Source organism: Microtus oregoni, unplaced genomic scaffold (genome assembly GCF_018167655.1).
Source record: "Microtus oregoni isolate MIOR12 unplaced genomic scaffold, Mior012 000041F_ref0000270, whole genome shotgun sequence".
Classification (NCBI taxonomy): domain Eukaryota; kingdom Metazoa; phylum Chordata; class Mammalia; order Rodentia; family Cricetidae; genus Microtus; species Microtus oregoni.
In genome coordinates this window covers 12,805,322-12,818,906 of record NW_024543208.1, presented here as the reverse complement: position 1 = coordinate 12,818,906, position 13,585 = coordinate 12,805,322, and the positions used below count along the sequence as shown (strand labels likewise).

Genomic DNA, 13,585 nt, shown 5'->3' with positions numbered 1-13,585 from the left:
AAAGAGTCCAACTTTCAATATCAACACTCAGGTACTCCCTCAAATCTTAGGCATGGCTTTCTCTGGTGAACTGAAGTAGGAAAGTAGAGAGGGCTAGGGCCTCATTTTCACTCACTAGGAGCAGGAAGAAGGAAAGGGAAGAGGATACCCACTTGCCAGAAATAGGAATGGAGGATAAAGAAGAGAGAGAGAGAGAGGAAAGAAGCAACCACCATGCACTTTCATAATCACTCCAGCCTTTGTGTCATTTCTTTCATTCATGTTTCTCATCACTAATTTATTCAAAACTGCTACTCAGCATCCACTGTGGTCCATGCCTGCATTTGTTCTGGGGCTGCAAGCTGAACACTGTCTTCTTATCATCGTTAATTCTCAAGGTATATGGAGAACATAAACTTACTTTAAAACACATGTATAAATGTCAAAATATTATGGTATGGAGTCTATGAAGTGGGAAGAACGAAACAGAAATTCTCTGTGGTGTGGCATAGTTATGTAGAAGATGCCATTTAAGTGCAGATATCAGAGTGAGTGGGAGCAGTCAGAGCAAAGAAGACCATTCTAGGGGCAGCTCTCAATGTATGTGTGCATGTGCTTGCTCACACGTGCCATGAAAGTTTTGCATGCCTAAGGCAGGAATGTTAGGATGAGACTTCCTATGACAATAGAGCAAGAAGCCTTTGGAAGGCTGTGGAAACAACAACAAAAACGGGTTATTAAACTCTTGTAAAATCATAAGTGCATAAAGAAGGTTACAACATTGTCTAAATAAGCAACATACTTCCCACTTATATCTGAAGGATAATTACTCTGGATGCAGGATAGGGGATGGGTTGTACTATATGGGGAAAGACCTTCGAGGAGAGGCTTTTTGCAGATTCTAAAGCTGTGGTTCTCAACCTTCCTAATGTTGTGGCCCTTTAATACACCCTCATGTTTTGCTGACTCCCCCCACAAACCATAAAGTTATTTCATTGCTACTTCATAACTGTGATTTCATTACCATTATGAATCATAGTGTAAATATCTGATATACAGGATATTTAGTATGTGACCCCAGTGGGGGTCACAACCACGGGCTGAGAGGAGGCAGGAATCCCAAATCACAACAGAAGAGAAGAGAATGGGAATATAAAAAAAAATCACCATTATCATACTTAACCTTTTGGAGCTAATTGCCGTGTAATTCTTTCATTTAAGAAATGAGAACATCAATGGTGGGGGCTCATATTAAGTGGATGAGAAGAGGCGAAGACATGTCTGAGATTTGAATAACTTTTCAGGCTGAACTCTAAAAAATTGAAGCCCCCATGCTTTCTCCATCTGATCTATCATAGAAAGCTGGGATAACGAAAGTGTTCATACTGGCTGTACTTTGCTTTTTCATCTTCCATCATCATTTTCAATAGCACAGTAACCCAGTGCTGGGCCCCTTGGAAGAACTTAGCCAGTGTAATAAACCACTGTAGACTGAACACTCTTAAACAGCCCTCATCAGCCTCCTCTTAGTGCCTGAGCAAACAAGGTTCAGATATGGGAAACAATTTGTTCAAGGTCACACAATACAGCAGTGACAACCACTGGTACCCACGGGTCCTACTGTCCTCAAAGAGCCCCAGAAATCTTATTTTTTTCTGGGCACTTCAAAGATAACAGTAGTCAAATGCCACTTGCTTCTAGATTTGGAAAAGAGCACAGGTTTTATTTTTAAATGAATATGAAGAGGGCACAGTGAGTTAATATGGAATCCCAAATGCTACGCGAGCGCTGTTTCCTCCAGCACAGGGATTTGCCTTTCCTGGTATTTTTATCTATTTCTCCTTGAGTGGCTCACACATGCTGGGAGGACCACAGGGAACTTCTGACTAACTACATTTGCTGAGGAGGATCTTGGATGGCAGCCACAGAAATGGGGGGAATAGTGCTGGGATGTTGGGGAGGAGAAGGTGAGAAGCATAGTCCACCTATGCTGAAGTCAGCCCTGTGATTGTTATCTGTGGTTAACACTTTAAGAAACAATGAATGTGAATGGAAGACCTTGAGTGATGTGGGAGTGTCATAGATCAATCTGTTGATTTCATTGGTTAAGCAATAAAGAAACTGCTTGGCCCTCATAGGTTAAAACATAGGTGGGAGGAGTAAACAGAACAGAATGCTGGGACAGAGGCAATAGCTCTGCTCTCTGAGGCAGACGCATGAAGCTCAGACCCAGGATGGATGTAGGTTAGAATCTTCCTGGTAAGCGCACCTGGGGTGCTACTCACCTTATTAGAAATGTTCCAGTCCAGGTGCTACAGTTAGCTGAGAAGAGGCTAGATATAATGGGCCAAGCAGTGTTTAAAAGAATACAATTTGTGTGTTGTTATTTCGGGGCATAAGCTAGCCAGGTGGCCAGGGTGCTGGGGACGCAGCCCCGCCGCTCCTATTACAACACTTGAGCAAAAGATTCAGTCAGAGCCCAAAGCAATCGTGTTCAAAGGAGAGGGAGTTCCACTGACACACAGGACAGCGAGAATGGAGCTCCAAAACTGGATTTCACCAGACCCTGCTCTCCCTGCTACTGTTCCAGGTTTCAGAGAATAGAAACCTGGGAAACTGGATCTGAACTAATGTCAATTAGTGGCTTGACTTGACAAGAAATGTGAGATTCAGATTCTCCCATCCCTAGACACACACTGGACATAGGGGTCCTTCCTTGGTAGTTAAGCTCTGTTTCAATGTATTTATTCCATCCTTATATCTGCCTAAATTATTTATAAATTATTAATTTAATCTTTAGAACTCTCTTCGTGACTATTAGCCTTATATCCTCATTTTATAGTTCATGGAGTTAATACGCAGTAATGTCCAAGTCACATGTTTAATAAGACACTAGTAAGCATCAGGGATAGAATTCTAACTCAGGTAGCTCAGTATCAAAACCCATATTATTAATTCTGTCTTCTTCTGTTCTGGCAGTTCTGCTGCCTCTTAGGCTTTCCTTGGCTCACTTTAATACCGTGTATTTTCCCCTGTAATGTGGTGAGTGTTGCAGCCTCATCACCTCCTTTACGTAGTATAAGAAGAGCTAAGAGGGACCATAGCCCTTGTGTGCAGAACTGTAGCATCTGAAGAATTGGACATTCATTGCTAAGTTCACTTGGCTGGAACAGAAGCTTTGCTATGACCTGGTCAACATTATGTCTTCAATAAAAGATCAGCAGTAGCAGCCTCAGGAATAGCAGCGAGACTGACAGCCTCACAAGGTCAAGAGTAGTATTAAAAATGCAATACCAAGACCAGTGTCACCTGCCTGTGAACCAGCACAAAAGGGAGGGAAATATACTCCTGGGTCTAATGGATTTCTTGCCTCATTTGACTCTCCTCCTCACTGTGTCTTTTTCCTTGCTGATTTTCATCAGTTAATTGCTTCATATTTTTATATAGTAAAACCTCCACATGGATAAGAAGTTTTAAACTTTCAGTTGATTTTGTCCCCCATGTGACTGCCGTTTGTAGAAATGTTTATGCTATGTAGGTAAGGAGGGGAGAGGAGAAGGAAAGACAAACTAGGAAATGCGGAAGGAACGAGTAGAAAAGGAAGGAGAGGGAGAAAGAAGGGATGATGAGAAAAGAATGAAATGAAAGAAGAAAGAGAATATGGCAATAAATAGAGACAGAGGGATAGGAGAAAAAAAGACACAGATTAAAAAGAAATGGGCAGAAAACTGAGTAAACACGGGATCCTGCAAAGAAAAGAGATGTGAGCCAGAACCGAGTAGAGGAAGAACCCTGCTGCTAGTGGGACACAAGTGGGAGGAAAGATGGAGGAAAGGCTTGGGCACTGCTTTAGAGGACACGGATGCCACAGCCCTGTTACTCTCACTACCCTGAGAACACAGCCAGGTCTCTTAGAGTGTCTGGGGGCAGTGGGCCAAGTCGTTTGTCTCGCATCCTGTTGCTTGCTTTTGCTTTCCTTTTTAAAGTTTAACAATTTATAGGGTGCATGCTCAGTGATGGATGTTTTTCCAATCAGCTGCAAATAGCCCAGTCTTTCTGGGGAGACCCACCATTCCCTGGTTCTCATTTTAGCTGTGGGATTGGAGGAGGGAGAAGACAAGTTAAGAATCATTGATCACTAACTTCTAAATCTGTGTGCAATAGATCCCTGAAAGCTAGAGTATAGGGTGGACTGTGAAGCAGGATCTATTATTTCAAGGGATGTAGAGGCTGAAAATTCCTCCTTGGGGATGTGTCAATGGAAGCACTTCCCATATGGAGCCCTTTTTTATGACAGGTACCGAGGGTACAGAGAATAGAATCGAAGCAACGAGAACTGAAGTCACATTAATAATGTCTACATCTATTTTCCCCTTACACTGTGATGGTTTTTATATAATGTGTTAAAAATCAATAGCCAACTCGAAATGGCAGCTGCAGCCATTACAAGGCCCATTCTACAGATGAAGGAATGTAAATAACTTGCCTCAGGGCAAAAGGTGCTCAAAGGTGTGATTCATGCCATTGATATGAAACATCTATCAAGAACAGATATTCCTACCTCAGTCAATGCTTCAGCTCCCTTCTGTGCAAAGGTGGTGGAGGGCAGACATTCTTACACCTTCAGAACCCACCAACATCCATGATTTGATTAACCACAGTTATCATAACTGCAGTCAATGCAAAGCGACAGGCAGGCCTTTACCTGTAATACAGGATCCTCCTTTCATGGAGTGGTCAAACCCTGTTAATCTGTACCAACCCTGGGCGTTTAATACATGCTTACAGCCCAGGGTTTCTTTTGCAAACACCACTTCCCAGTTGCTAATTCCCTAACCTTAAGCAGTACTCCAAGATGAGGAATTGCTTTCGTATATGTTCTCCAGAAATATGCTGTTTTCTTGTATACTCCATGGAATCATCAGAGAACTACAGACTTTAGCTGAAGGTGCAATCCTGTAATGATTCTTCTTCCAGCATATTGATATCCCTTATATTGACTGTCATGGTGATGAATAAATGTTGAAAACCCTCTTTAACAGGTCATATAATGCCTTGTCGACAGGGGCCAACTTCAAAACTTTCAGGTTTAGGTAATGAAAGCATCCTGGACAAATGTTTAATTCTAACCAAAGAACCTATATATTTACACTTTAGAATATTCCCTTTACACTTTTGCTGCTAATTTTGCAAAATTAAATTGCTATCCCATGCTAAGAACCTATAGTATGGATTACCCTGCACACACCTAACCTAAATATGATTTATTTTTAGTCCTAGTTTCCTTTCAGCATGATTATTGCTATTTCATTTCCTATACTGAAATTTCAATATGAATAGATTCAGGGGAAATTGCCTCTAATTATTTTGGGGGATGATGCAGGGCAGGGAGTAAGTAAGGAATGGAACAGAAAAGGCAGGATTGACAGTCAGTAGTATGATCAGTCCTGGATGCTGGGTTCAGTGCTCATTGCGCTGAAACAAATTTACATTTGGTATTTATCGTGAAATCTGCAGCCTGGACTTTGTAAATCCACGTGGCAGTTCTGGAACTTCCCAAGGGCTCGACTGATTACCTTTGCTGCGGCGGCTGCGGTACTGCTCTGTGTAGAAAGTCAGCTGTGTTTCATCATCTGCCTCTGAGCCCGATGTCCCCTTGGTTCTCCCAAAGCTGAGTCCCCCTGCAGAGAAGCACCATCCATCAGTCAGCCTTGCAGGACTCTAGAAGCTGTAAACCCCCAGCCATCCTGAAGACCCACAGCACCTCCTCACGTTTCTCACTGTTGATCCTCAGTGACCCAGGAGTCTGCATGATTAATGGAAGTAGTTGAGACTGGCAGTCAGGCAGGACTGGGTTCTAATCATATTTCAGCAGCTTCCAAGCTATATGACCTTGAGGTGCCATCTCACCTTCCTAAACTCTGCTATTTCTACAGCAGCGGAAGTAACTCTTAGCCATGTGGATTTTCTTTGAAGATGAGGAAGAAGCATGGCACGTAAAAGAGGAGGCCCACAGTGGGTGCTAACAATGGAAAACTACCATTTCTATATATGATGAGCTTAACTCTAAAATTCTCCAGGCAGCTCAATTTCACATACATTTCAACCAAAGGCTTAGAATATGGCAGGCTCAAAGCCTGACACAGAGACACAAAGATAAACGCCACTCGGCTCTTACCAGGCAGCGTATCATAAGCTCGTCAGGGGGACAAATGGGATCCTTAGGAATCTTAAGCCTAATTCATGTCTTATGTGTTTCGCACAACGAGATGCTAGGAATATGGGAAGAAGCAATTCATTTTAGCTTGGAGGACCAAGGAAAACTTTATGGAGGAGTGAAGATTTAAGCCATGGTTTGAAGCATAGATGAGGCTTTGGCATTAAAAAAGGGAGTTTCCAGGAGCCACCTTGTGAAGCATCACTGAGAACATGGAGCTGGGCAGATACAGGCAACATCAAACACAGGACTGACTAAAAATAAGGTGCTCATACCACACTGAGGGAGGCTTGAGTGTTCCACCAAGGTGGACATCATGCTGGGGTCTTTCCTTTAACTATCACAGAAAGTCCCAGAGCAAAAATGCATTGATTATCTGTGTGAATCAGAAAGGAAACTCTGAGCTTCCAAGGAAAGGAATGTGTGTCAGGCTCAGTGAGCAGCTAGAAGGCTTTGTGATGACCCAGAAGGAGAGGTACAACCTGAAATGGGGACATGTACAGAGTGGATGGGAAAGGGGGCGGACATGAGAACGGCTGCAGAGATGGATTCGGAGGAACATTTGGGGAGAAGGACAATGACTCACAGACGATGAATAATGGAAAGGGGCTGGTAAGAACGTTGCCCGGACACTAACGTCGCTGATTCTGAACGGAGGAGGGCAGGAGCTGCTCTTCTTAATCTTCATGTGTTTTGAGTTCTGTATTTGCTTATTAATTTGTTAGTGAGGGAAGGAAGGAGTTGATGAGTTGAGTCAAGTTTTTAAGATATCTTTTTATGTTGGTCATTCTGGCCTTAAAGCCTTAATCCACCTCCTCTGCCTCCCCAAGTGCTGGCACTATTCTTAGAATTTTTTAAAGATTCAGTATTGGACTGATCTAATGGGAGCTCACCAAGGCCAGCTGGACTGGAACTGAACCAGCATGTGAACAAACCGGACTCTGTGGCTGACAATGAGGGCTGACTGAGAAGCCAATGATAATGACACCGTTTTTTGATTCTACTGCATGTACTGGCTTTTTGGGAACCTAGTCTGTTTGGATGCACACCTTCCTAGACCTGGATGGAGTGGGGAGGACCTTGGACTTCCCACAGGGCAGGGCACCCTGACTTCTCTTAGGATGGATAAGGAGGGGGAGAGGGAGAGGGAGGGAAATGGGAGGATGGGAGGATATGGAACTTTTTAATAAAGAAAGAAAGAAAAGAAAAGAAAAGAAAAGAAAAGAAAAAGAAAAAAGAAAGATAAGGTATTGAAAACTATGGATTAAGACAGTGAAAAAAATCTATACCTAGAGAAGAATGAAGGAGGTCAGAGATACAGAGCATGGTGAGGGTAGATGTATGGACAGGGAAAGGAGGCACAGTTTAAGGACTGGGACATCAGTTGTACAAATCACAGACTATCTCTAGGGAGACTGAAGTATCTGGTAAAATTGGTTTTCCTGGATAGAGAATTAAGTGACTGTAGAATAAGGTAAGAGGGAGGCTACACCGCCCTATAAATCTTTTGTATCTTTTTAATCAAACACCATACAACTGATTACCGATTCAAACGTTGCACCTCAGGAAAAGAAAAGCATAAATTAGTGGAGAATGTTTTTCAATTCACAAAGGGATTTACTCTGTAGCTTTCTTGGGTGGGGTTTGAAGGGACATCCATCACACTGATGTCACGATTGCAGACATTGTCCACACCATGGCATTGTGTTTGTTTGCTCCAGTAATGTTGCTGGAAGATTTGTCTACATGACAGCATGAAATTCTCATGGGAATAGACTCACTAGGGAGGTGTAATTTAATTAGCAATCTAGATAATTATTCTAGTTTGATTTCTGTGTCTGTGATCAAACACTGACAATTCAGAGAAGGAAAGGCTTTATTTCAAGTTATCACTGAGGGAAGTTGGGCCAGGAACTTAAGAAGGAATTTGAAGCAGAAATCATGGAGGAATGCTTATTTCTGGCTCACTTGCTGCCTTGTTAAGGTTCAGGTAGCTTCTTCATACACTTTAGGACCATCTGCTTAGAGAATGGGGCCTCCCGCTGTGGGCTGAGTTCTCCAACATTAGTCAATAATCAAGACAATCATAGACATACACACCAGAGAAAACAAATATGATGAAGACAATTAGAAAATTGAGAAGACGCAATGCTTAGGAAGACCATAATAAAGCAAAGTCATAAGAACGTGCTGGAGCAAAGACGTAAGAACATGTTGGGGCAAAGCTACTTTTCTGAAGGGACATAACTGAAATTTAAGAGAGTTAGTCTTCAGGGCTTAGCTTTCTTGTCCTGAATATGGGGTCCTTAGTCTTCAAATTGGCCGCTGTGCTCAATAGTTTTATATAAATGTAATACATGCTAAAGTCATTTGAGAAGAAGGAACCAGAATTAGGAAAATACTTCCATAGGGCTGAGCTATAGTCAAGCCTTACTGAGTGGTTGATAGGGGAGAGCCCAGTCTATTGTGGGTGGTGCCACCACTGGAATCATGGTTCTAAGTTCTGTAAGAAAACAGGCTGAGGAAACCATAAGGAGCAAGCCAGTAAGTGACATTTCACCATGGCATCTGCATCAGCTCCTGCCTTCATATTCTTGTCCTGTTCGAGTTCCTGTCCTGACTTCTTTCAATAATGGACTACAGTGTAGAAATGTAAGCACATAAATCCTTTCCTCCCTAACTTTCTTTTTGGTTATTGTGTTTTATCACAACAATAAAAAACCCTAATGAAGACAGCTTCCTTGAGATATCTCCAGAGGAAACCTTTGAAAATGTATTATCAGTCCAGCTTCAAGGTGCCAAGTCCTGTGTGGTCTGTATTCCTTTCCTCCTTCCAAATCACTGAACTCCTAAGAGGGTGGTTTAATTATATCTGCTTTACAGATGAGGTAACTAAGCTTCAGAAAAGAGAAGTGAATTAGTAATAATTGGAGCTGGGCCTTTCAGAGATGGGGAAAGGGAGCCTGAGTGTGAGTGCTTTCACCATTTACAACACGGCTTCCAGTGTAACAGGCCATACATGTGGAAGAGAGGTACTTGATCTCTCATTCTCCGCTTTAACATAACATTTTCTTCTTTGTTGTCATTTTGGCATTGCTTGGAATTGAACCCATGGTCTCTGACTTTTATCAAAGTGATCTACCACTAAGCTGTCGACTAAAGATAGCATTTTCATGAATGAAAGTGCAAGGGTCGCCTCAACTGATCTTTGCTCCAACGTGTATCCTGAGCCATTGTCTCAGACATCACTTCCTCGGTCCTGCTGAAAACAACAGCAGGTCTGAGAGGCAGTACAGGACCCCAGTTCTATCAAATGAAGCATCCCATTCAAAGGCTTTGAGAAGAAACTGCTAGGGACCCTTTAGAATTCTGGAAGTAGCTGAACAGAATAAGGTCCAAGGCCTACTTTTAAAAAGTAACCATCAAAAACTTTATTGTCATAAAGATGGAACAAACAGGAAGGAAGAGGTAGTGGGGAGAAAGAGAGGACTTTTTCACCTGCTTATTTCTCAGCCAGAGAGAAATGAAGATATTTGACAAAGCAACTCCAAGGACCAGGGCGAGCATCTGCTTATTGTGTGATATATAATGAGCTGCAGAGAGAAAGGGAGTATTGCCGGGCTACAGAACTATAACAGACCCCTCCTGTCCCTTTGAGCCACACCCTAACTTTTAGTCATTTCAGTGAAAGTCTTATTTCTTGTGCTTCCTACCCATGGCTCTACCTCTCTTCCACCTGATTTTTACCTTTCTTCTTTGGCAAACAAACGATCTACTTTTCCATCTCTGTACTGAATTTAAATGTTATGCATTATTCAGATGGAATTCCCTCTCTACTGCAATAGGATAGTGGAGGGGACAGAAGCATTACTAGACAATTCTATTGCAATAAGGAAAACTGCACCAGCATAGTGGTATTTTTCTACAGGACTTTGAGCTAAGCCTTTAACACATGCTATCTCATGTTACCCCCATGAGAACCTTAAGAAGCAAGATGCTCCTCTAATTCTCATTGTCATGGATAAGAACATGAAGACATGGGAATATTAAGTGATATGATATATCCAGGGTCACACAATTTATAAGTAGTATGATCACCATTAAAATCTCAAAAGCAGCTCCCAAGTCTATTCCTTTAGACTCTGTTCTGGTATAAAATAAGATATGAACAAATACCCTATTTAATGTCCACATCAATCATAATGACAGCATCAGAAACCCATTTTATCCAAGTAGTGTGAAGCAAGGTAGTAAGTGGAAAGTTGGGGTTGCAGTTGAATATGTCGCCCTCCAAAGTCAGGTCGATAACTAGAATAACATGGAGATGTGTGTGGGCGAGTGCACACATGTATGCATTTATGTTCATCTGCGAAAGTCTGTATGTGAGGAAGGAATCCACATGCTAAGCACTGTAGCTTAGCAGGTCTTTTCCTGTATGCTATCATGAGAAGATGTTTTCCATTTTTCCCCACATCTCTTCTCAGGTTTGCAATAGTAACTCCTCTAACAAATCTAATCAGTTTAGCAAGATATTTGCTCGTATCCATCCTTTCATATGCTTCAGAACACAGAGACCGTGCCTTGGGAGAACTCGCAAGAAGGATAGTTGCTATTCATCCTCCAACCTCCTCTGACTCTTACCTCCCTTCTGTAAGTACTAAAGGACTCAGTTTCAGAGTGGAAACTGAGGGCCAGCATAGCTGCTTGTTTTCCAGCCAGTCTAGCATAAATATAATCTAAGTGTTCTAACAAGAACATTTAAAATGTAAAAATAGGGGTTGGAGAGATGGTTCAGTGGTTGGGAGCATTAGCTGTTCTTCCAGAAGATTGAGTTTCAATCTCAAGCACCCACAATGTTGCTCACAGTCATCTGTGACCCCATTCCCCAGGGATCAAATGCCCTCCTCTGGTCTCTGTGGGTACTACACACACAAGGTGCAAAGACATATTCAGGAAACATGAATATGCATGAAATAAAAGTAAATAAAATAAAAAATTATAAAAATAATTCAATTGAATCAATTTCATGGTATATTTCAGCAAATACATGAACAATATTATGCCCATGGTTAACTAAGTGAAATTAACACCAAAATTTTCTTTTTATTTCTTCATAATAAGTCCTAAACGCTGAGTTTGTATGTCATGATGTCCCCATATAGACAACAATATTCCACGCACCCACCCTAGTCGAGAGCACGATTCTGGAGGCACTGTGCAGTAAATACTATGGCAAAGAATAGAGTAAGGACCTGGGCACAGGAGAATGATAAATAAACCACAGGCCCCATAAGTTGTAATTTTTATATGTGAATTACATAAATTACATAAAAGAAGATGAAGATGAGATTCCATTAAGCAACAATAACCACAGCCCTTGCTCTCAATGTTCTTAGGTTCAAGCTGGTCTCTTATTGGTTCAATCTGTGAGTCTTGAGAGGTTATATATGTCAGCAGAAGAAAAGTAAGTCATTGACATCAGATTTGAGTTATAATACTATATCTCACTAATTTGCTGTGTGAACTTGGGCAAGGCTCTTAACCACTCTGAACTCAAGTTTGACTGTCATGTCACATGGTCATTTTGGGCAAAGTGTTAGGTTGTCCGAACACCTGACATTCATAACTTTTAATGGGCTTCATTAGGAGGAAAAGAAAATGCTTGGTAGTCACTCTTTCACTGTGACAACCCAGAAAGGTGGCAGCTATCCAAGGTCTCTAGCCACTGAGTATCCATATAATCGGAAGAGGTGAGATGCCAATTGTGGGCTGACTCGGAGGAGACTCAGACGGAGGCAAAGGGCTCTCACTGCTGCTGCGTTGATATAAAATTGATGATTTAGTGCCATAATGTGGAGCCATTAATTACTCAGGGCTGCTCTAGGATTTCCACTTAATCAAAGCCTGGAAAAAGAACAGAAGGAAAGCTACACCTGCCAGAACCAGCTCCCAATTCTCTGTTCTGAATTGTCTGTGAGGGAGCCACTGAAATGTAAGCCTAGGCACACACCACATGGCAAGCAGTGCTGGCAGGGCACTTTCCATATAAAAACACATATGCACCTCACAGAGTTCTGGCAGGCAAGAGCAACTTCCAGCTTTAGTGACAGACAAATCAATATTTAGAATTTGCACAAAAGATTATAGAGGACAGAGCTCAGTTTTGAACTTAGTTTTGGTTCAATTCAACACCCCTGTTCTCGTGAAAAATTTGCTCAATTTTGTTAGTTATTGAGGACATGTAAAACAAAACCATTTCTAACAGGTCATAATGCCAGTTTGGTCTCTGGGAAATTACTGCAATAGAACAAACATTAGTGAAGAGACTGAGAACCATGATCGGTTTGATGGCCGTGGGAATGAAAATGGGGTAGCTGTTATAGGAAACATTTTGAAAGTTTCCTACTCTGTTAAGCACATTTGCTACATAATTCAAGAATTTCACTCTTAGGCACATGACATTAAGCACAGAAAAGGTGAGTTAAACAAATAGTTGCAGGAGGACATTCATAGCTATGCTCTCCACAAAGCTCAATGATAGTAATGGCAAATGTCTGTCAACTGATAAATGGGTAAACAAAATGTAGTCACATAGAATATGACTGATATATAATAAATGGTGACATTTGAAACCATTCAGATATACTTCAGAAACATTTTAAAAAATGGGGAAAGGTGGATATGAAAGGCCACAGATAGTAAGGTACATGCCATATGAAACATCCCAAAAGACAGAATTTCCTGTCTAAGACTAAGGGCTTCCAGGGCTAAAAAGAAGCATTTAAGATATTTGGGGGTATAACAGTTTTGAATTTAACAAAAGCTTCTGTGTGTCAAGTCTTGTGTGGATTTTGCCAATAAGTAGGTGGAGATATTCAGAAGTATTTAGAGCTTTCTGATGAAGACATAGCTAGTGGAAAACAGGGAGCCTGATCTCAAGCTTGTTCTGGGGCAAAGGAGTACATCAAAACAAGTCTAAGGTCATATTACGAGGAAAGCTTGGGCAAGGGGGCACACGGCCTTTGCTAGATCTACAAGAAGTAGCATATTGCTCTTCTTTGCAAACCTCCCTTCTCTGCTTAGGCTGCCCTGTCTGCAGGCCTCTTCTGTCAGCTGCTGTTAGGCCTGCCTCTAACCTCTCCACACTCCATCTTCCATTCTTGCTATCATGATGGATGGTGGTGACATGCTAAATTATTCAAGCTGCATGTCTTCCTCAAGCTGATGACAGCAATATTCCATTTTCAGATTGTCCCAAACTGCACCAGATAGAGAAATATGTGCCTAAGGAATTCAAAAACCCATCTGACCCCCAACCATCCAGGGAACATAAATGATAGCAGTCATGGGTGGAGAACAGAAACCAATAAAACTTTCAATGTCCTCTGA

The 13,585-nt window shown here is 41.8% G+C and overlaps 1 protein-coding gene across 4 annotated transcripts in view; it reads right to left on the bottom strand.

Moving 5' to 3' along the window:
- Window positions 1-13,585, bottom strand: part of Astn2 (astrotactin 2) — a 998,237-nt gene that overhangs the window by 650,051 nt on the left and 334,601 nt on the right. For 3 of the 4 annotated variants that reach the window (XM_041632337.1, XM_041632338.1, XM_041632339.1), the window contains one exon: window positions 5,556-5,660. The exons of the other annotated variant lie outside the window; for it this stretch is intronic. In XM_041632337.1, the coding sequence (XP_041488271.1) occupies window positions 5,556-5,660 (105 nt within the window). The remainder of the gene's footprint in view (window positions 1-5,555; window positions 5,661-13,585) is intronic. 4 annotated transcript variants of the gene reach the window in all.